Genomic DNA, 25232 nt, shown 5'->3' with positions numbered 1-25232 from the left:
GCCTGACACAAAGTTTTCTTTAATCAAAAATGTATCAGAAAAAAAGGAAAATATAATTGTATGAAATGTTTCTAATATTCAATATAAAAGTTGCAGGATCAAATATTTTTATAATTATAATACCATTACATATATAACAGTAGTTACCTCATAGCAGGCATACTCATGGAATGGCGGATAGAATAGCTGGTTTGCAAAAGCATGAAAGAGAATAGAAAATACACAGCTATTAAAAGTTTGCAGCTTCACTAATTTCACATTAATGAAATCTAGCAGTAGACTAATTTAAATTCTAAGAGCATGCTCACTGATGAAAAGTTACTTTGGAATTTCACTAACACAGAACATCGTGGAAGATCTTGTCTGGTGACACTTTAAATCTACTTCATTCAGTTTTAATTGAAAGATAATACCTACATGTGGTTAATATGACATTTTAAGTGATTCATCTTACATTGTCCCTATCATGAGAAGTTTAGTTACTGCCAACAGGAACAGCAGGAAGGAGGGGAATGATACTTCCAGGGAAAGAAGAGTTTATACAGCTCATTCAGACTTAGGGCCTGTAACAAGAAATCATCACTGCACTGCAGCTTTCAAGAAGAGAGAAAAATTAAAGAAGTGGACTGCAGTGCAAGGCCATAATTCCTGCTATAATAGTTATGGACAACATAAAAAGATAGCAAAGGCTTTATAAATATTCTCAAGTAGAGGATCTGAGATGACAATTCTAACTATGCATACTGATTGTTCTACAGTAGCTTCAAATCAACTGAGGTTGACTGCAAGACAACTGTTCTAAACAAGGAAATTATTCCCTAAAAAGGAAATTATTCCCTAAGTACTCGGTTAAGTCTTACAATGCATTACTATTAAGACAAAATGAACAGTCCTTTAGGTTAAGAGTTGCCTTTTAGAGTCATGCTATTCTTCTCTAAAAGGACTGTATTTTGAATGCTACCTGGGTCTTTATTTATTCAGTTTTTTATCAAGTGGGAGGAGGAGGAAATCTTCTGTGTCTAACCTCTTTTTTATGTTTTTAAATGAAGCACTGTCAGTTTGGTGTAGTGGTTAAGGTGTCAGGCTAGAACCAGGAGGCCATAAGTTCTAGTCTTGCCTTAGGCATGAAAGCCAGCTAGGTGACCTTGGGCCAGTCACTCTCAGCCTTAGTATGGAGGCAGTGGCAAACCATTTCCGAAAAACCTTGCCAAGAAAACTGCAGGGACTAGTCCAGGCAGTCGCCAGGAGTCAAAAACTGACTCAAAGGCAAGAAAAAAAAAAAAAAAAGAACACAGAGAATTAAAGGATTTTATTAAAATCAATAAAAAAGCAAAACTTAAAGACACATGCACGTACATAATCTTAAATTGGATTATTTATATCTCAACCCAGAAAGATGTGTAGAGATGAAGGTAGTCTATTATAATATAGTTTGTTGATACAGATAAAAATAATTGAAGGGTTCTTGAAGCCCATTGGGTCCATTTTTCACTCAACATAATTTCTCACACATGAAAATCACTGCTGTGAAGACACATTATAAGGTTCATAATATTTCAAGTTTTTATTCAGTTTTGCATGAGTAGATGAGGAGCTCCCTGTGATTCAGCTTAATCAGGCAGTTTCATTCTGCATTAATTTGTAAGGAAATTGAGGGGAGCTGTTAGAAACTACACTAGGCACTTTTTCTGACAATCAGGCACTTTCCTTCTACCATTACATTTGTGGTAGTTCAAGCTATCAGCCCTGGTTCAGAATTTAGCCCTGTAACAATAAGGAGCAGACAGAAGACAGAAAACTTCATCCTCACATTCCACCAATACTTCCATATTCACAAATCAATACAATCTGACCAGGGTCATTCCCTGCCCATGGATATTCTAAAAAATGGGAAACAGGACAGATTTAGAGCTGACCCAACTATTTTCAGTTTTTTAGAAAGAAACAAGAAGTTTTCAAACAGCTGGAAAATGCTAGGCTATAACTGGGAGCATTATGGACATTTATGCTTAGACCAATACATGCACATTTACTGTGACACTGCTAGCTATAGTTGGAAGATCTATTTTTAAATTTCCTAATTATCGTATTAGCATCATCCTCAATTATGTGTGCAGATTTTTTCAATCCTTAGCAATCTCTATACTGTTTAATCAAGCTATACATTCAAAGATGTTTTAGTTAAAGCAACAACTTCTTAATTTTTCAACCATAAAGGGGGAAAATATTGTCATAGTAAGAAACTATGCCAAATATTTACAGTATGTATTTACCCTATATACTTGTGGTTAAGCCCATCCACGGATAAGCCGATTTGCATTTTTCATGGTATTTTGGTTAAAAATTCAAGGGTCTGCTTATCCGCAGATGGGCTTATTCACGAGTATATATGGAAAATATAGGTACTTTAAAAAAGTATTACTATATATACTCGTGGATAAGTCCATCTGCAGATAAGATGAACCCAATTTTGGGGGTCTAATTTGGCACCTAACATTCTCAGCTTATCCACGAGTATATATTCTTCATAAAATTTCAAGGCTGCCTGAGTCCACAATGACTCTGAGTAGCTTACAAATAAGAAAGAGAGAGAAAGAGAGAACAAGAAATAGTAGCAACATATAGTCACCTTACCCAAGAGAATGTGACCTGGATCAGCAGCGTGAGGAAAAATTAGGAAGAATTAAGCATGGGTATATAGCTACTGAAATTCTTTTTTCAAAACCCAACACAGAACACTCAGTGTCAAAAGGGATTAAACAATATTTACATAACTTTACCTGATTTTTCATTAAACTGCTCAGTGTGCACCATCTATTTGTAAACTTGTACCATCTTTGGCAATATTCAGTGCAGCAAAAAAGAAAATTGGCCCTCAAGAATGTCTGGAAAAGATATTTACTGGAGGCTCTAGGACTAGATCAGTACAGTTATAACTATCTTGATTGCCTGCTTGAAAAAGCAGCTCTACAACTAAAGTTGAGAAGTGCTTTAAAGGAGAAAAGTACTTCAGTTTCATTTCATATCAGCCATGCTTTCAGTGGAGTTTTCTCACTGGTGTGAATATTTTTCATGACCAGAACCTATATAATGTAAATGTATATCACATGTCCTGTTTGCTGGTGCAGTAATAAAAAGTTGATTGGTATAGCTGCACACTAAGCATGTGGTAAGCTGTCATATCTAATAGGGCTGTGTAAAGCATGTGAAAAGAGTGCTTCATAAAGTATGTTAGCACATGCAAAGCACCGCTCTTTACTGAAGTGCTAAATAAGTAAGTAAATAACCTTCCATCCGTCCTAGCCAGGTTCAATGTTCCAAAAGACACAGATGCTTTAAGACTTTGAAAAGTGATGCCTAATTTGTGGAAAGCCCTCTGTGTAGCTCCCCTTTCGAATGTTTTGTACAGCCCTATAACCATCAATACTTTTAATCTCAAATACGGTTCTAATAAGAACATAAACAGTTTTGAAAACTTGTTAACATAATTTTGAAAACTTGTTAAACTGTAAGATTTCAAATAATCCATGTCTGCTATGCTCAGAACTATTTAATACCCTGGAACATAGTTATTTTAGAGAGCAGAAATGTAATAGCCCATGTATCATCATCATCATCATCATCATCATCGTCAATTTTGGAAACTAAATATCAAAGGAAGAATGTGTTAGATCAGAATGCATGTTCATCCCTTAAATCAGTAATATTGCTTTAAAAATTGTATGTATGCATCAAATCAATGCAACAAATGCAACATAAAATATAGGTGGGTCAGTTACTTTCGGTTAAGAATGGATAAAATTAGGTAAAATTAAAAGCATGGGGTAGGTTAGAATCACCAAGATTTGTTTGTTTCTCAGAGCCAATTTGGAATGGAGCAGCGCAGAAATCTTAGCCATTAATTAGTTAATCAATCAACCAAGTGTGGCTCTCCTTGCAACATGAATTCAGCAGGACTTGGAAGATATTTCCAAGCCAACTCTATTGGGGGAACTAAAAGTATTCAATGGCAGAGCTCACTTGCTGGACTGCACATTTGGTGTGTGTAATTCAGTGGCATAAATTATGTCAACTAGCCAAAGAGAAAAAAATCCTGCTGATTTAAATAAAATCAACAACTGGTCCTTGATGATATAAACATGGAGAGAATCAATCTATGTGGTCACTAAGAGTTAACACTGACCTGATGGCACGTAATTATTTCCTGAACCTGGTGCTATAAAAATTATCTACTTTTTCCATTAATATAAGGATATTTATATCACACTACAGTATTTAATGTGACATAGAATATTTATCTTTACTTTTTCAAAGCTTGCTTTTATTTATCTATTAACATGAGATCTTCATTCTTACTCTTTAAGAACAAGGTAGAGATAATTATCTGGTGCCACATTATTTACCAAATGGTAAATAACCATGGTAAAACATAACTATTAGTAGTCAGAATTATATCAGAGAGGTGCACAGTAAATTGTCCTTACCCAAAGAATTATTTTCCAAGAGAAAGAAAAATACATGGCTAAGACAAAATCAACAGTTAGTATGGGCAAAAGCAACCCAAGTCCCACTTCCTTTGAGCTGGAGATGAGAAAATAAGTAATGCCAACCCCCAGTATTGAATTAGAGAAGTCTCAGATCCAACAGTATAAATTGCTCTATCATTGAGCTTCAGCTTTTAAAGTCAGCATAGGATTTTCCACTTAATTTGGTGGAAGGCAACTTGCAACCTATAGGTCAAGCCAAGGTCATCTTGCTTTACTGCCAGTTATTGTTTTGAAGATTGGAAAGTATTTCTTTGAAAAAGGTTGTTAATCCTTTCATCTTGTACCTATCTCCAATGCCGTTCACTCCAATCCTACCAAACTGTTAAAACCTTGGCAATAAGTAGCAAAGCAAATACAAAATTAAAGCTAGTTGCCTAGCAGGCTTATAAACCTGGAACAGACAACCCCGCTATTTATCAGTTGGCTCTATCTTGAAATGACCAATGATGAAATCTGATTTTCTATAAAAGACAGCTTTGACTCTGAGAAGATTCACCATGTAGCATTCCACTGAAAATGATGAATGGAGGTACTGAAGGCCCTGGACAGTTTTACAAGTTCTAACATTCTAAATTGCTTGGGAATTTGGGCAGTCATCACAGTACTTGGCATTTCTAAGAATAGTTTGGAGGTAAGTTAGTTATTCTTCAGAATACTTGTCTTTAAGATTCCATCCATGAAAAGAATTAAGCTAATACAGTTTTTGTGGCCTGACTATAAATTTACCTGTAAGATTTAGCAAACTGGATTTCAACATGTAAGCTCTTTGGTTCCATTGTCAATTTTCCAGGATTTAAATCAGAAATGTATCTTTAATAGGGTAGCAATTTTCTATACAATAAAACAGGAAAAATGAAAGCTAATTTAACCATGATTCAATTTTACAGTGCTAGTCAATTGAAGAATAAGGAGGAGGAACTAAGTTTCATCCTGTCAATTAAATCCATACTGTGTACCTCATATCTCCAAACTTCTTGCTGATAACTGTTCCAACATTGCTGATAGCAGCTGTGGCCTTTTGCCCTGCTTGAGTCAGAGTTTCTTGAGTCTTCTTATACCTAGAAATTATAAGACAGCACAGCATAAATTGTAATCCTAATTAAGAACAGGATTCAGTTTTTTGTGTCCTCAAGATATCTGTATATCATATAGCTGAAATCAGGAAGCTAACATTCTGCTATAAGAACTGAGTGCCAAATTGCACACTCACTTGAAAAACAGTGAACAAGTCATACATATATCTAAAACAGGTTACTCATTCTTATGGTTCTAAATATTATGGCTGTGCATGATTTGAAAATGATTTGGAAGCGGTGTTTTGGAATGTAATATGTAATTCGCTTAAGAGCAGCTTTTCCATGCAAGCCTGAAAAAGAATATGGTTACTTTAATGAACTGCAGTGAAGATATGGCTGCTTTAATTAGTCAGTCGTTAAAACAGCCACATTCTTTTGAGATTCACACAGAAAAATGAAAAATGACAGCAGTGTTTTAAGAAGGTACTGTACTTCTGCTCCCACATTCCAAAACACTGTCAAACAGTTTTCAAAGCTTACAGTGTTTACTTTCTAGACTAGAAAGATCAATATAAGAAGCTTATATATCAACAGCTTTAGGAGATCCAGGACTATAGACTAAAGTATATGCTACTTAGGTTTTCTTAATATGTTAATTGCTATTTATCTGTTACATATTGATGAATGAAATGGGGGGGAAGCAATAAAATGTGATTATTTAGCTAGAAGAGAGACCGTCTAGAATTCTACTATCTTGCATTTTGTGAAGATTGGCTAAAGAAGAACGAGCAGCAGCGTGCATCTCCAAGTATCATTAAGCACATGTCAGGCCATCACAGATCATTGGTATGATGCATATCAGGCAGAATGATCTGTGTTGTACAGATGTGTAAAGCACTGTGCTGGTTGAAACTATTGCATCGCTTATTTATTTATTTATTTTTCAAATTTAGTCACCATCCATCTCACTCAAAGAGTGACTCTGGGCAGTTTACAATAAAACCACAATAAATACAGATTAAAATACAATAAAACAATGTACATAAATAAACAATGTCTTCTAAGGCACTGATGGTAAATAAAGGTTATTAACCTACAGGAGCATCTTCAGGGTGCTAGGCACCCCCAGAGTTGGTTACCCCCCTTCATGCCCCACACAAGTTGGCAGAGCCGGGTCTTCAGTCCTTTCTGGAAGGATTAGGGCCCCATAGGGCAGGGGCAATGGCAGAGAAGGCGCTTCTCCTGGGCCCCACCAGTCAACATTCTTTCATAGATGGGGTCTGTAACATACCTTCTTTGCCTGACCAGGTGAGACCAGTCGATGTAAAGGGGATGAAACAGTCCCTCAGGTAGCCTGGTCCCATGCCATGTACGGCTTTAAAGGTAATAACCAACACCTTGAATTGGACCTGGAAGCAAACTGGCACCCAATGCAGCTCCTGTAGCAAAGGTGTTACATGTGCCATCTGGGGGCACCCAAAATTACCTGCGCAGCTGCATTTTGAACCAGCTGTAGCTTCCAGATACTCTTGAAGGGTAGCCCCATGTAGAGTGCATTGCATGAAATTAATTTTCATGAATTTCGTCTATGAAATTCATTTGATGGCTATGGGCAAGCTAGTTTCTCAAAATCAAGATTACTGCATTGAGCATTTCAAGAATAAAATGTCAACCACAATAGCAGTATTCCAAAAAAAGCTGGGATATAGTACAAGAAGTAATGATAGTTATTTCAGTCACATCCCACTAATTCTAGAGTTCCTTGAACAGGTTCATATTGAAAGGAATTTTGCTTTTTCTTCTAAAACAGCCACACAATGCATGCCATGTTTATTCAGACACAATCCTCTTAAATTTGCACATGACTGATTTATAGGACATGCTTTAACTTGCTATGCTTGCATTCTTCAGTAAGGCTGCTAAACTGTTTTAAAATCTAGAAACTAGCAAGTCAGCTTTTAGCTTACAGTATTTGCTGAATATGCTCATTCACATCTCACAATTTACCTTTCTCCTTCTGCTCTCTGGAGGTATGTGCTCATACTCAGACACAATTATTACTTCAACTTGTGTAAAAATACTGACCAGTCTATTTAGATTTACATGCAGATGGTTCACCAAACATAGTAAAACCCAGTTCACTAATTATAATTTAAATATATATATATATTTAAATATATATATTTAATATATATATATATATATAGTTTTAAAATGGAAACAACTGTGTTCTAGGGGTGTGGAGAAGTAAAAGAATAAAGTGAGATAAATAGAAGCGCATTATTAAAGGAAACAGTGCCATCTATTGTAGAATCAAGGCAAACCTATTTTTCTTGGGTCTTCAATTCAAATTTCACAACAAAGCCTAAACTTTCTGTCATTTTGATATAGCCCTTTCCCAAAATGTGCTCTTTTCCTTAAGCAAGGTTTCCCCAACTTTTTTGGCTGGCTGGGGAATTCTGGGAGTTGAAGTCTACACATCTTTAAGTTGCTGAGGTTGAGAAACACTGGCCCAGACATACACTCAGTATATGTCTTTCTGGCTTAACCTTATTTGAAGTAATTATATGATACTTTGTCTGATTCTATCTGAATTTACCTTCTCAACTACTATCCTGCCTCTGTTTTATTTCTTTGGGTAATAGTGATTGTTTATTGCACACTTTATGTCTCTGTTATTCAGTGCAGAGCTTAAAGACAACTATAATAATTTAGGAGGACAAATCAAAAATAAAAAATATTGCTGTCTGACTCCCCCTCTCCCCCCCCCATTCCACTACAATACTAGGAATATATCTGCTGGATTCTTCAAGAGTCACCTATAGCAATGATTCTCAGGGTGTCATCTGAGACAATTCTTGGAGTACTACAAACCAATGTGAGCCTGCTAAGTGATCTAGCCACACTGCAAGTTCCGTTCATCTGAAAAGGTTCTAAGTACTGTGGATTATTTCTGAAGATCTTATATTCTATATTATTATATACCAAGTCAAGTACATGAAAACCAATGTGGTGTAGTGACCAATGGGTTAGAAAGGAGACCCAGGCTCAAAGATACTCTCATATGTGAAAACTCCCCTAGTGACCAATAATTAGGCCAATAATTATTTCCAACCTACCTTACAGGGTTTGTCGTGGGGAAAAATGGAAGTGTGCTATGAACTCTACTGTGAATTCTTAGAAGAAAGCTGGGATACAATACTAACAAATAATAATATAGAAAACCTGCTAAGGCATCATGTTTGTGCTGCCTTATTCTTCCATGATTATGTCATTGGGCACCCCAGATTATCTGTCAATGGCACAAACATAGAAAGCAATCTGAAAGAAGTAAAAACATTTGGAGAAGGATTTCCAATAATAAACTTTGAGAATGAGACAGTTGTGCTTCCTTCTAACCAATTTTGGTCAATCCACTCTCAGTCTTAAGAGATATTTCTATGATGTCTTCAGAACGTGCAAATAAGCCATTCATTCTGTCATCCTGAGTTGAAAACTCTGGAAAGAAGGGAGTTGTGAGAAGGTGGTCAAGCAACCTAATTCATTAGCTGAAGAGGGGGCATGAATTTTTGAGAAAGATGCTTCATGAAGTATACCACCACTGTGGCTTCTTGTCCAGGATTCAGAACTTCCATCTCACTGATGCATGGAACCCCTGTAAATGTAGAAAGAGCAGGGCTCCAGCAAATGTGGACCATGTGACCAATGTCAGCCTGCTATGGAAGCCGACAGTTGTACAAACTGTGTTACCAAAGGACTGCCCTCTTGTGACAAGGAGGAGGCCACCACCTTTTCTTCATAGCAGTGCTCAAGTGTTTCCAAACATCTCCTAAGAGGGGGTTGTTTTACTGTTTTGGTGCCTGTCATTACTATAATTTAAGGTACAGCTTTCTTCATTCTAATTTTCACTTCCTGGCTGTTCCCCTCATTGTCAGTGATGCTGATTAGTTAAGTTAGCAAAGTTATGTTGAAGATCTAACACATGCAATGAGACCTGATAAGCTGCCTCTGTATCTTTTAACAGCAGAAGTGCTACACATGTGATACATATCTTGACAACAACATTCATACATACATACATACATACAGTACATATCCTGCCTTTCCCTCAAGAATTCAAGGCAACATACACTGCACTCCCTCTTCCTGTTTTCCTCAAGAGCAACCCTGTGATTGGGCTGGGCAGTAAGCTTCCATTGATGAGAGTGGATGAAATCCAATGCCAGTCCAATATTTGTAGTGGTGACTGTTATCCATGTGCAGTAATATCTAGCACTGGGCATAATGGATATCTTAATATGGTTGTATCCTATCTACTGTGAGTATATTAAAAAGGAACTCCTGACACTTGTTAGTGTACTGAGAATAGCACATGTTAGAATCTGTTTAAGTGATCCACCAGTGGGAAGTTATGAAATAAATAAAGGAAGTCAAATTGCAACAAAGTAATCATCAGAATCATATATTTCTGGATGGAAAATGGATGATTAGAGCATACCAGATTTAAACCTTAGCAGTTGTATTGAAGTAAGCGTTTGTAGGATATTAACATTTGCCATGAAGGTGCAAGAAAATATTTTGTAAGGAGAAGTTTGTACGTGTATGAATTCTTTCATATTATGAATATTGAGGCAACTGATCCAAGGCCTGGAACAAGTTAGGGGCAGAAGGAAATGCTTTAACTGCAGCTTCTAGAACCTAGAAACGTCAATGAGTCAGTGTCATTAATGAAGACTTATGGAAAAAACAGGCTGGTCTGTCAACTGGGTGCCTGTCATGCATTACGAAAGTGTATACACAACTAGCTTCTTTGCAGAGAGGTAATGCAAGAATTAAAAAGCTCTTCAGTGATGCAACCAAGCTCTCTTCTTTATTTCCTATCCATTAAATTGCTGATGCTGTCCTTAGAATATATACATCCTTGGACTCAGATAAGCCCATCTGTCTATAATGCGCTCTTTGGAAGTCAAATGGAGTTAGTTTGTCCAAGGTATGTTTAATAACCAATATTTATTCTAAATCGCCCAGTTTGTTCCTATTTTTCAATATCCTTCAGTTTCGGTATCATAGAAGGGAGGTTGCCCTATATCCCAAAGTCTATCATGCACCGGACAAATTAATTTCAATGTGTTTTCACTGACAGGTGACAGTGAAGCAATAACCTCCATATCCCAAAAATGATTCAAAGCATATCCCACATATGCTAAGCATCCCACAATTATTTCTAAGAGTGTAAGCTGGCAGACTTCATAGCTCTTTTGTTTTGATTTTCATAAGTGCTCCCTGAGATAGACAAAGGCTACTCGATGAACATCATGGTGGAGTGGGAGATGAAAACCAAGCTACTGAAGCCCAATCTGTTCTACTCCAAGTTCTGGATTGCCCATGCAAGTTATACTGAGTGATACACAGAGTGAAAGAATAGACATGTAGGAAGTTTGCACTCACGCAGTAGTAGTTTGCACATCATGCCAGCTTTTGCTGAAGTTCTGCTTCAGCTCATTCATCAGATTGATGCCCAGCTTTTGCTTTATTTCCACAAGGTGCTTTTCTTTGGCTGCTAACACTTGGCGTAAAGTTGCGATTTCATCCTCTAGCTGCATATAAGGAACAAAGCAAAGGAAAAACTTGGATTATTACTCCTCGTTGTTCAAGCCCACTTTCCTTAAGTACAATAATGCCAAATAAATGGAATCCCTACTGAATATATATTTCATTGCTTTTATATTCACTTAAGGAATGTCAAAATTTATGAATATGACTGTTCATGTAGAAAGAATGGGATCAAATGGCTTATTATAATTTAAAAATTATGCATCACTGTATGGCAGATCTCAGCAATGTTTATGTTATGCTGGATTTTAGGGTGCAAGGGTAGTTTAGGAACCCCTAAACTATTAAGGAAAAAAGGAATAGCTGATCACTGATTTATTTATCAGATTTCTATGCCACCAATTTCATTATGATTCATGGTGGCTTACAGCAATTATAACACCCATGATATATACAGCAGAAAACAATACACCATCCATAGTAAATATAAAATATTAAAACATTCACAGTAAACTGTATACACTAAGATATCTACAGTAACAATATAACAAACACCTTAACATCCTACTTTCACTCTAAATTAATAACCCTAGTAAAACAATTGTGTGACAGTTACACAATAGCCCACAATTTAAACAAAATAATACAATCTGACATTCAGTTCCTAAAGTCTAGCCTTTACTGCTTTCCAGAAGGCTGTCAAATTGGAGGGTAATCTAAGCCCCAAAGGGACTTAGTGTTGGTGTTAGGACAGAAATGCACAATGTCCTGGCTTAGTCCCACCTCCCATTTCATGGAAACATAGGATTACCAGAGTTTCTTCCAAGAGGTTTGCACTGGACAGGCTGATTCTAGTTGGAGAAGGTAGTTCTGAAAATACCTTGATGCCAAACAATATTGAGCTTTATAGGTCAAACCAATAGCTTGAAGTGCAATTGGAAGCTTACTGGCACCAGCTTAATATGCTCCTGGTGACAATAATTAGGCCACCACAATTTGTAGCTTCTGGATCATCTTCAAAGGCAGCCCCATGTACACCATACTGCTGTAGTTTATGCATGCAGTGATGAGAGTTACAATTACTGTTACAAGATCCCTGGGCTCCAAGTTAGGGCTCCAACTGGTGCACCAGCTGAAGCTGGGGAAAGATTCCCCTGGCCACAGCCTCCACCTCCCCTCCCAGCAGCAGCTAACTTCAGAAAGACCCCCAGGGGAGTACTGCTTCCCTCTTGAAAGACTTCACTGGAGCTGGCTGAGAACCTTGAAGAACAAACAGAAACTCTGTCCTTCTTCGGTTAAAACTTTAGCCTGTTATACCCCCACCAGAAACTGGGATAAGACTTCCATGGCATCTCCTGTCCACTCTGGCATAGTGATGTAAACCTGGGGATAGTCAGCATACAGATGATATTAAACCACAAACTAACATATGACATCTCCCAGTGGGTTAATGTAGATATTAAATCCTGGGAGAAGAGACTGAACCCTAAAGTATCCCATAGTTGGGTGACCACTGGGCTGATCTCTCCTAAAACCACTGACCAAAATTGCCCACTAAAGAAGAAGTAGAAGCACTGTAAAACAGGGCCTCTAATCCCCAGACTTATGGGCAGGCAAGAAGGATATCACAGTTAAACATGACTGTTGGGTGCACACCAACAGCAAAGCAACTACTGCCAAGGTTATCTTCATGTCTCCAAAGAGTCTTTGAGGCTTTTTGCAGAATTGTCTAATTAGATTAAATGATAAAGAAAAGAGGGTCTGCTTCCTGATGCCTGGTCAGTTGTAGCAAGTCCAGCATAATTATCAGAGCCTCAGGAAAAGGAAAGAGCGGTAGAGTGGGTAGGAAGAATGAGAGATGGCTGTGGAGTAAGAAAGGGCAGTGGGTGTCATAGGAACTCCAGAAGGTATACTGTCCAGTGCCCCCTGAAATCTGACAAAAGCTATGAGATGTGCTGAAAACATTGGGTGATTCTGTATCTCAAAGGCTTAAAAAAACAATTATCAGCAAATTAAAGGTCATTATTGTATGTGCTCTTCCACTGTTATGATGGCTTTGAATAAAAACTCACTTTTAGGGCCACGAGTTTCATAATAAAAAAAAAAATCTGCGCTCCATTCAAAATACTTCCTGCATCATAAAAATAGATAAAAGCATGCCAAAAACCAGCTAATCCCATATAATATCACAAAGCAAGATACATTGCTACTGTAGATCAAAATATCTACATAAAGATATTAAGTGCTATGCAAAATTTGAAATGTCTTGAGCTACACAGCTGTTCCAGCCATTCCAAAATTAGATGGCTTCATTTCGTGCTCAATACATGGGTTTTGAGTTCAAAATCTTCCTGGAATGGGTGAAGTAGCATTGTATCTCTTCCAGTAAGGTTGGAACAAGCTGTTTCAAATCTAAAACTTTTCAAATTCAAAACTTTTGGGCAACTTTTCATGATAACTGAATCTTCTAGGGGCTGGGCCAATCTTCCCGTGATAATTGACTTAATATGCAAACACAGATAAAGGACAAACATGGATGGAGTACTTGAAAATCAGGCAGTTGACAAATAAACATGAAGCATCCATAACAGCTGTCAGGTAAAGATCCAGAAATGGGGTAAAGATTCTGTAAAGATCCAGAAATCATGTACTGGTGAACTACAGGTTGTCATACACAGGGATCTGCGTGTGTATATTTCTTGATCAGATGGTTGGGAAATTATCTTCCCCTTTAAGAGAGACAGTCTATATTAACAACAAAAAAATGGCTCCTGCATTATATGCTAGCACAAGAAGAAGAAGGAGTCTTAAAAAGATCCAGGCTGACAAAGGATAGGATGTGAAATTTAGGGTTATAACAAAACTTGCTGTTAAAGATAGGAGTTCTTTAGGACCAGCAGATCTGGCCTGTAAAACTCCAGATGAGCACTGGCTTGGAGCAACACATTAGAGTGCTATGCAGTGGTCATCTGATCTATGCAGCCAGATCTGGTAGCCCTAGCTTCCAGTGTTATAATATGGTAGAGTTGGTGGGGAGAAAGAGGACCAGGTATGAGTACAATATTTACAGTATTTGTTTACTACCTCTGGAAAATGTAGTCAGGTTTATAAAATAAATACCTTCAACTACTGACTATTTTCAAAAGTATGGAGAACAAGCAGGCCCACAGTTTTCAACAGAAACATCACAGCTAATCTAAACAAGCAAAAATTTATTAGCTCTTCAAAAAACTGGTAAACTTGGAGAAGTTTCAAGCATTTCTGAAGGCAAATCTCCAATGCATTTCTTTGAAACAATGAAACAGTGTGGTGTCTGAATGTTGTAAATGTCGTTGTACGATCAGAGTTGACCTAGATTCCATAATCGCAAAGACTACAAAACAATCTACAACGTGGCATGTTCTTTGAGGATAAAGACCTTAACCTCAGCTCACATCAGTGAGAATGAAAGACTGGGGAATAAAGACTTATAGAGCTAAACATAAAATTCTTTGTAGTTGATTTTCACTAAATTTTATAAATTGTTAAGAGAGGCACATAAATCAGCAAGTGACCAGGAGTGCATAACCCTGGTTCCTCAAAGCAGTAGGTGTGGCCCATCCAAAACAGATGCTGAATTGTGATTTTTTAAATGTGACATAATAGTAAAATAATGCATATTAATGTGAACAATAATATTAATCACATTTAGTTAATATTTAATTAAGCCTTCAATAATCTATCCAGAGAATTTCAGTTATTGGTACATTAAAAGCATAATGAAGTAATGATAATAAATAAGTTAGATTTGTCATGACCCACCCACAACTTTCATATGATTCATGGGGTCACAAAGAGTCAGACACGACTTAACGACTGAACAACAACAACAACAACAACAACCCACAACTTTATTCTTGCCTGGATCACTTTTTTAATTGTGTCCTGGTACACAACTCAAAACGTGTCTCAGCCCTCCAAAAATGCATGAGCATTTTTGCATTTTATTAAGCACCCTCCTCTGTACATATGTAAAGCCACTGTACTGTTCAGCTATTACTTTATTTAGCATCAGTGTTGATACATATAGGATTTCCCAGTGTCATCTGCATAACAGTTGTATGAAGTAGCAAAAGATAAGACTCAGAAACTTGCTCAAAGCTGCCACACCCCATATCTGTCATGTCTGGACAGGTCTCCCCAAAGTTCAGCAACAGTGTAATTTATTTGTGTCTCATTGTGTGACTATTAAACTAGGAACAGATTGGCACCAGTAGCAATGCTGCAAAAATGAAGAAACATGTGTTGTGATGTCATACTGCAAACTCCAACCTTGTATACTTGCATCACAACACTGGTTGCAAGTATATCACTAACATACGTTGTGCTGTGAGGCAGGTTTTTGTTTTGTCTCTCTCGCACACACACACCCCAGCTCCTCAGACACCTGTACAATTGCTTTTATCAGGGAAGAATGAACTTCATTTGACTTCTGGGGCACTGTTTCATGCATATTGGTGGTAAATTTACAGCCCTAATTGTACAAAGTGATTAACCTGTAATATAAGCACAAAAGGTACAGTTTCTTTCTCCATTTACTCTTACCAGGCAATTATTTATTTACTATTTATTGTCACAACTTATATGCCACTCCATTTGTGGAGTCTCTGAAAGGTTAAAAATGAAAATCAATTAATACAATTAACAATGGATCAATCTGATGTGCCATCACGTGGGGGGAGCATGGTGATATTCATCCCCAAATGCTATTCTGAAGAGCCACAAAAATATAGCAAAGCAAGAGTGGTATGGATATCTGGAGGTAAGCTTTTCAAAGGAGGGAGCCTTCAGGGTCTCTGAAGATGGCATTCCCTCAATGGTGAAACCCTCAGTAAGCTGTCTCTCCCAGATCTTACTGGATGGGCAAATTTGACAGAGATATTCAGCTCTTGAGCCATATAGAACTTCAACCAGCACCTGCATTGCAGCCAACATAGTTTCCAGAGTAATGGTATTACATGGATGAATCTCAGTGAACCTATAACTACATAGGCCACTGCATTTTGCACAAACTAAAGCTTCTGGATGGTCTTCAGGGGCTGTCTTATGTAGAATGCATTACAATAATCCAGATGCAATGTGACTAGAGTGTGAGTGACTATGAGTAAAGCCTCCTGATCCAGAGAAGGCCACATCTAGTGCACAATATGTAACTATGCATTAGCCCTCCTGCACACAACCTCCACTTACTGTGTAAGGAGGAGCAATGCCTACTGAAGGACTCCAGATTGCAGGTTAGGTCTGTCTGGGGAAGCACTACCTAATCCAAAATCAAGGACAGGCTATCTCTGGAGACGGTTGGCTTCCAAATCCGCAGCCTTGTCTTGAATGGATTCACTCTAAGTCTATTTATCCCTATCCAGATCCTAACATCCTCAAGAGATCAAGTCAGGATCTCCTGCCTAGCCCAGGGTACAGATACATAACTGGATATTATCAGTGTATTGATGATACCTCACCCCATGATGATGGATCACCACTCCCAGCAGCTTCATGTAGATGGTAAATAGCAGGGGATAAATGAATCCTCAAGTAGCCAAATGAAGAACAATGGCTCCCACTTCCCAATTCTGATAGCCTATCTAGAGGAGGATATCATGGTCAATAGTGTCTAAGAGGATTGGGATAATCACACTCCCTCCATCTTAGTCCCACCAAAGGTTATCAACAAGAGCAACCAGTGCAATTTTGGTCCCAGACCCAGACCTGAATCTTGATCAAAAAGGTCCAGATAATCTCTTTTAACCAGGGCTCTTTGTAACTATAATCCAATAGTTGCACACAAGTAAATGACCAAGAATAATAGCAAGTGAAAAAATAGTAAAAGCAATGCTAACAAAATAGTAAAAGCAATTCTAACAAAATGATTTTGTTTAAGGTGATGTATAAAGGTCAAATAAAATTACCTTGACTACTTCAACTTTTAATTCTTCTCGCTCTTCTTCAGAAATCATATTGGTCAAATCAACATCAGTGATGGTGTCTTCATCTGTCTCATGGAATGCTTGTCTTTCTAACAGACCTTTGGTAATAAGGCAGAAAAGAGTGAAAAAATAAAGATAAAGGCCCCTTCAAGGCAAACTTGACTTCTGGGTCTTCATGGACAAGTCAACGTATATTCCCTGACAACAGCACAGAAATGGCTTCCCATTCTTTCGACCTGCCAGTCTAGCTTATTGCTCTGCTATTCCCACTATTTTCCTATCCAGTTACTTAACTAGGCCTACGTCTGTCTGTCTGTCTGTCTCTTTCCAAATCTTGAAATCTCCTTGCTTCAGGCAAACCTGCCCCAAATTTAGCTTATCTTTTGAACCTAGAAAAGTGTGCTGTCTCCTGCTGAGGCTCTCTTAGAGAGGGCAGTAGCAACTTGGGGAGAAAAATAATTCAGAGATCTTCAGCATTAATTTATTTCTTGCACAACTAAGCTGTCTTGAAGTCCCCTCTGAGTATATAAACCACTTTAGAACTTATTGTATTAGTTGAGATTGTAACAAGAAGTTCCACAGCTTAGTAGCAGTATAAATGTTCTGTATGCAGATAGAACAGATTCCTGTTTTTACAATTAGGGAAAGATCAGATTGTAGGGGCAGCAAAGCTTCTATATGAGACCTTGGATACATTGCCCACTAAAGCAAACAGCACTTAGCTGTAATCAATGTTGCTGTCAATAAGAATTTTGCACCAAATTGCAATCCATTCCAAATTACTTGCCAAGCCAAAACGATCTATATGTGATATGGATATAACATGGGTTACCTGCACTGAAAAAATCTAGAAATTATGTCCATATTATTAAAGTATCTTTGAGCAGTTCCTATATAATGCATTTTGTTTCTTTCTTCCTAGAACAAACAGATTTATTTATTTATTTATTTATTTATTTATTTACTGAATTTATATATCTGCCCATCTCACTTGCATGTGACTCTGGGCAGTGTATTATGAATATGTATTTAAGTAATCATGTACAAAATCAGATGATACATAAGTGCTAAATGTTTGCCTGGTTAACATGAATAAAATGGACAAGAGTTCTGCTGCCTTAGATTGCCTACATACAGATTTCTAATTTGAAACTAGAGTACTTGCAGTAATTCTTGTGTTGGAATCTTAACATTTCTTTTAATAAATACCATTAATTGGACTTTTGTTTTTTGAATCAACTGTATTAAGACTAGAATATAAGGATGTAAATCTGCCAGCCTTACTAGGTAGACCAGACAGGAAACACGACCAGAGGAGCTAATTCTACTTTATTATAAAGCTACATTAACAGAACCTTGCAAGTCTGAAAGTACAATTCTCCCTCCCTCCCCCGTCTCCTTTACAGCCTGAGAAACTAGGGAGGGTCTCTTCTGAGCCTGTTGCCTCACCCAATATCCAGCTATGGTCTATACTGTCTCTTACCTGACCATTCCCTTGGCAGCTTCTCTTGGTCAAGTCTCCCAAGGTCTTTCCCACGTATCATCACAAAATCTGACAATGATAACTCCTCATTGATTGGCCATATTAGCTGGCACTGCTAGAGGTTTTAGAATCAGTAACATCTGGAGAACCAGAAGCTCACCACCCTGATATAGAGAATTAGTATAATTATAATACTTTTCCCAGAAAACTGTCTGAAGACAGCTGCTAGTGTTCAGGTCAACATAATATAATAGAGGATGACTATATTCTACAAGGCATCAGATAGCACTTTGTCATTGCAACAGAATAATAGAAGGAGCAGGTATTATATTATTTAATGTATTTTCTTTAAAGCTCTGAAAAGACCCATAGAAGCATTGTCCACTTTTGTAACATAGTATCTCAAACAATATGCAAAGTAAATATAGCGTGCATCCATGTTCATTATTATTCTAATACTTAAAGTTCTATAGAACAACTTTCCCATCTGTTGGCTTCCAGATGTGTTGGGGCAATATACTCCAACATTCCCAGCCAGTCTTTGGCCAATGGCACTACATTGGACAATTTCCTGCTTTTCTCACAATCATTGATATGCTGAAGGCAGTCTACAAGGTTTCATTCATTTGTCCCAAGGAATCCCTAGCCAATCAAACCACCACCACCCATAAGGTTTTTGGACAGGCCTATTTAGAAAAGGTAAAAGAAGGAGTTAAGCAACAGGCTGTTCTGGCTTGGAATATGAAGAGATGCAGCAAGGACTCTCTTATTTCCTCCTAGTCACCATCACTGGCAAAGAGCAGTTCAACCTGTGGAATAGATTTCTTTCTTGGGATTCCTTTATAAAATCTACTTGCCCACAGTTGTCATAGTGGGGAGACACAAAGATAATATAAATAGGAAATAAGTGTTAGTGTATCATTCTTGAAAGTATAAATAGCGGTACAAGTCCAGCTTTCTGGAAAGAAGCATATACCTTGGCTAGAAGCAATTTAGTACTTTATAGGCTGTGCTCCTTGTGCTTAGAGAAAATAAACAATTTGAGATATATTAGGCTGAAAGAAAGTTACTGTCCAAGTCTATCCAGTAAACATCCTCAAGCTGAGATAAGACTTATCCTTAGGATCCTCATATCCTGTTTTCCATGTGGGCTGTCAACTCATTTGACCTTATGACTCACTTTACTGAAGATGATGTAATGCTTTGCCAAGGTCTTCATTAACAAGCAAATACGGTAGAAATTACCTCTGAATAAACTCATGGTGATTTAACAAATTGGACATCCTAATCATAAAGAAGATTTTATAATAGATAGCTTCAAGATATTTTTAAAAATACAACAAAAGGTTCTTGAGACATGGTGAAAATTTATGAAGCTTAAAGACTGTAGACATGCTGTAAAATATCAGGTCTAAATTCTCTGCAGAGAACAGTACATGTTGACCAGCTAACATATGTTCATTTCTTGGCTGCCAAATCTACAATTCCATTTTTCTCTATCACATATACAACCTTTCCTCATTATCATCACTTTGTACAGCTCATTAATTTAGACCATATGACAATCTAAGTGGCACATAAATATATTCAAAAGAAATAACAAAGGAACTTTGGAAGGAAGCAGAGAACCTGTGTAATTTCCAAAGAGCTATTCAGTTCAGGTAGTTGCTAAATGCCTTCACATTTCTTTATGCATTCTGGTTGAAATGTCAACCTTAAGGGAAGTTAATTGAAGCCAATTACATCATTTCCTTTCTTTATAGGCAATAACATCAAACAAAGTTACTATATTTCTTGTTCTGCTCTTTAAACTAATATTTTAAGTCTATAGATCTTGTAAAGCAAATTGCTACTGCATGGCAGTTAAATGTTAAGAGTGATGTAAGAACATCATATTATGCTTCTGAAAATACTCCTGGACTACACCACTTTATTTCAGTGATAAACCAGACACTGAGAACAATGAGAAGTTCAGTTCCCTGCAATGAATCAAACAGACCTAATGATGTTAACTTTAAAAGAAATGGAACCAGTCCTTAAGAACAATTTAAATTTTTTTTTAAAAAGCACACAACTTACTCTCAGAACACATATTTTGGAGGTGAGAAGAGTCAGTGTTTAGATGCATCAGCTCTTACTTCTTGGGTAGGAGCAAACTGACACCATGGTGCTATTATTCATACTAGGGGAGGAGCTCTTACCCAAATTTATCTCCATCTCTTTGCTGCCATCTACCAGCCCACCAGATTTTTGCAGAAGCTCTGTAGTCGATGGCAAAGAAGTGAAGGTGTTGCCCTCCAGAGCTCAGAAATAGCTAAACATGAACAGTGTACTGGAGAAACAAAGAGATTAATTCTAGGGAGAAAGCAATGGAAAATTTAGACAGAAAGGGTATTTGTATGACAAACAAAGATCAGAACTCTCAAAAGAATGTTTTTTTTCCAGTAGCAACTCCAGAAGCCTTCAATTATGGATTAATAGTTACTAAAAGAACCAATCAATCAGTCCTGGATTAAATAAAGATCTGATCCCTTGAAGTGATGAGTAGCATGAAGAAACTAATTTGGGGGCATGTAATGCAAATGAATGATGGACTAGAAAAAGCAAGTATGCTTTGCAAGTAGAAGAAAGGGAACACAACAAATATGGGTGTGATCAAGAGATCACTGTTATCTCTTTAGAAATGCTACAGGTTTTCATTAGGGGACAGGTTAACACGGTGGGCATTCTTACAGTTGCCAATGACTGGGCCCAACTTGATTGCACCCAACTAACTAAATCAAGTAAAGATATACAAAGGAGTTTGAAATCTGTTACCAAATTTACAGGCTGCTCTTAGTGAAACCACACAGTAATGTACCTGATTAGGATTTAAGTTGGACTGTAGCTCTAATTATACAAAAAAAATGCTGTACTAATGAAGTAAACATTACACAAGATATGAGCTATGTTAACAGAAGTCATATAAATAAGACCAGTTCAAGTCTTTCTATGAAATATGAATTTGCAAAATTTAGTTAGGTGTTTTGTTTTATTGCTAGCTGCCTTGAGTATCATTCATTGGTAGAAATGGGGATATACATCCAAATAAACAACTTATCGAAAGAAACATATTTATTTATTATATTTTACTCAGCACTAATACGTTTTAGAGGCACAGTAATTTCCTATACAAATATAAACTCTACTGGATCAGGCCAGGGACCATTTTAATCCAGCATTTTGTTTCTCACAGTAACCAATATATTCCTTCTTGGTTGCTTGCAAGCAGGAAGTAGAGACCTCTTCTGCCATTGTTTCCTGCAAATGGTATCCAGAGACCTGCTCCCTCCAACCTGGTGGTAACTCAGTCTCAAGATTAATAGCCCTAAATAATCCAAGTTAGTGGCCATCACAGCATTTTGTGATAATGAATTCCACAGGTTAATTATGGGCTTTACCAATTCTAAATCTCCTTCCAATTGGATGATCTTATGGTCATATTTTTAACGAGGAAAGAAAAGGTTTTCTCTGTCCACTTCCTTCATGACATGTACACACACACACACACCTTGATCATGTCAGTCACCCTTCTTTCCAAGCTTAAGAAACTCAAACATTCTGGTCTTTTCTCATAAGGAAGGTGGTTCAGCATCCTGATCACTTTGATTTCCATTTTTGTCAGCCCCTTTTTTCAAATGTAACAAGCAGAACTATACACAGTTTCCAAGTGCAAAATTACCACAAATTTACAGTATATAAGGGTATTACAATATTTTTGCTATTATTTTTAATCTCTTCTCTATCTCTAGGGTGGAATATGTCTTTTTCACAACTGCTGTACCCTGAGTCATCCACTATGATCCTAAGAATGTTCTTCTGGTTGTTAATGACAGCTCAGACACCCATCTTATGTACAGATGTAAATTTGCCCCAATGTGCATCACTTGATACTCATTTAAACTGGGCTGCATTTCATATTTGCTTGATAATCCACCCAGTTTAAACAGATCTTTCTGAAGCTCTTAACAATCACTTTTGATTTTTAGAATCCTGAATGGTTTATTTTCACCCGCAAATCTGGCCAGTTCACTGCTTATTCCTAAATCAATTCCAAATTCAATTGTTTTGGAAAGAAATTACAAGAGTCTTACTGTATTTGTATTTTATATATTTACTAGATATAAATTACAGTCAATGATCAAAAATATAATAAAATATAAAACACAGAATCGACAATCAAATAAAATAGAAACAATGAAGCTCTCATTTAAAATCTAAGAAATTCTGACTTAAGAAAGGAAATCAAAGTCCGCCCTCCCCCCGCAAGATTAGGATACCTAGCAGATAAAAACTTAGCAACTCTTAGTGATGATAGGATTCCAGTGTGACAGGAGGAAACCAATAATCTCTCCTTCATAAAAGATTTTATTTTTGTTGGGAGAAGGTAAAAGTTTACCAGCAGATACATTATTGTAGAAGGAACAAAAGAAAACATGAGTTACAAGGGTGCATTTCTTGGTGAATGGGATTCTCTTGTACAGAACCTTTCATCTAAAACTGCAGAAGGTAAAGCATTGAAATGAGACGAAATAAAGGCTCTCAGTGTGCTAGACAAACAAGAATAAGCTGTTAGAAATGTAAAGGGGTTTTGGAGTTGAAACCTACTAGTGGTGATTGGCTAAAGCACCCAAGTCCTTTTGCCATGTGAAGTTGAAAACTTTCTGACAGATTTTTCACCGTAGCTCTCTTTATATCCAGGGCAGTAGAGAAAAGACAGAGAGGCCGCAATCACACAGGTTGGCTAAGAGTTTTTGCTTTCCACTTGATGACTTTTCATCAAGGAGAATTAACAGGTCAGTGAACCATTAAAGAACAAAAGTTCAAGCTAGTGAAAGAGTTGGCAAATGTGGACTCTCACCTCCGAAGGGTTTCCATGCAGATTAAGGTATTTGAGACACAGCATGGGACCCAGAAGAGTGTTCATAAAAACCTAGACTGAACAATGTCTAAGGGCTTTAGATCATTGTAAATGCATACATGAGCACCGTAGGACATTTGAGATATAGTTTTAGCTTTTAAACACTCAATGGTGGCAAGTATGCGTCTACCCACTTTGGAATGGAAAAAGCCTAGAATTGCCTTGGCACTATTGTTAGCTTTGGCAAAGATGGATCTGATTTGTTCCCTCTAGCTTCTGGAAGCTTAGGAAATTATGCCAAGATATTTAAAAGCTGGAACTTGTTCAGTTTTATTATTTCTGATTTACCATTGATGTTTATGGCAACTAAGTCTTCCTAAGAAGAGCATAATGCTGGTTTTGGAATAGTTGATTATAATGGAATGCAATACTCCACTAAAGCTGCAGGTCTCTCCTAAGACCACTTGGATAAATGAAAGAATTGCTGCATCACTAGCACAGAGCAGCACTGCCCAACGCCTGTCCCTAATTTAGGAGGTAGAATTCCTTTTTGGTTAGAACAATATTGAACAACGGGGGAGACAGAATACAACCTTGTTTCACTTGATTGGAAAATCTTCAATAAGGTGGCCAGCTCTATACCATCTGACTTGGGTGACTGTATTTTCAACCTAATTAGAGAGAGTAATCGCTGGTCAATGCATGTGAGGGGCAGTTTCCACCAGACTCTGTCCTTTGGAATGGAATCAAAGACTGATTTTAATTCAATAAAGGCCACATATAAAGGGCAGTGTTGCCTATGTGTATATTCTATTAGGAATTGTAAGATGATGCACTGGGCCATTATACTCACCTTAAATCCTGCTTGCTCCTGAGCTAGGAATTTCTCCTGATCCAGCCAATCCAATAACTTACAATATAGGAAATGGACGTATAGTTTACTAGGCACGCTTAAACAACTTAGCTGGGCAGTAATCTGAAGAATCTGGACTGTTTCCATCTCATATTCAGGCTGGCAGATAGCAGGAGAGGAACCATATAGTTTTCTGTACTACAGACCTCTTCCCATTTAGCCTCCAAGAACTCCGCAGGGTTTGAGGTTGCTAGCAGGCATTCACAAGACTGGGAAAGCTCATTTGAGGATAGTAAAAGTATACTGCTTGTGCCTCTTTGCAGACCATTTAATTCTGTGGCCAATTCTAGCTCTGAAAACACCTCTATTACTTGGCCAGAGCCAAGAAAGAGTAATAAAGGATGTGAAGGTGATCTGGCTGCAACATCTGTCACCCTATACATTGCCTTGGTTGATTTGGTTGAGTATTATTGATTTTTGAATTTTTTTGGATAGTTTTACACATGTGCAGATTAACTATGCCTCCAGTTGTGAGATAATTGTTCACACATCAAATTTCTAAGAAGGCAGTCAATGCTACCTCTCTCTCAATCTTTGTCTTTTTCAGTCTCATTCAAAACGAAATCTGTGTTTCTTTTCACATAGCCATTTTGCCTATAACTTGACTTGAGGATGGAAGAAGATTAACCTGCTGTGACTTTCCACTACTCATTCTAGATCGATGTTTCTCAACCTCAGCAACTTTAAGATGTATAGACTTCAACTCCCAGGTTGAGAAACACTGTCCTAGATGATGTGGAGACACATTGTCTCACCATGGGCAATCACAACTGCTCAGTTTCAGGGCAACCCACACTGATAGCCCTACTCATATAATTCTGGTGAAGCTCCTGATCAGTATGAGAAACACTGAAATA

The 25232-nt window shown here is 37.4% G+C and overlaps 1 protein-coding gene across 2 annotated transcripts in view; it reads right to left on the bottom strand.

Moving 5' to 3' along the window:
* The window catches only part of TPD52L1 (TPD52 like 1), a 34570-nt gene that overhangs the window by 4004 nt on the left and 5334 nt on the right, over positions 1-25232 (bottom strand). Inside the window, exons 2-6 of one of the 2 annotated variants that reach the window (XM_007439304.4) lie at positions 17062-17177; positions 11012-11160; positions 5504-5605; positions 2635-2649; positions 148-186 (exon numbers count right to left, since the gene is read on the bottom strand). In XM_007439304.4, the coding sequence (XP_007439366.1) occupies positions 148-186; positions 2635-2649; positions 5504-5605; positions 11012-11160; positions 17062-17177 (421 nt within the window). The remainder of the gene's footprint in view (positions 1-147; positions 187-2634; positions 2650-5503; positions 5606-11011; positions 11161-17061; positions 17178-25232) is intronic. The other variant, XM_088140353.1, reaches the window with a different exon arrangement.

The sequence above is a fragment of the Python bivittatus genome, unplaced genomic scaffold (genome assembly GCF_059951505.1).
Source record: "Python bivittatus isolate LINGU-HERP-01145 unplaced genomic scaffold, Pbiv_v1 ctg000020_np1212, whole genome shotgun sequence".
In the NCBI taxonomy this organism is placed as follows: Eukaryota; Metazoa; Chordata; class Lepidosauria; order Squamata; family Pythonidae; genus Python; species Python bivittatus.
This window is presented reverse-complemented; position numbering and strand designations above follow the sequence as displayed.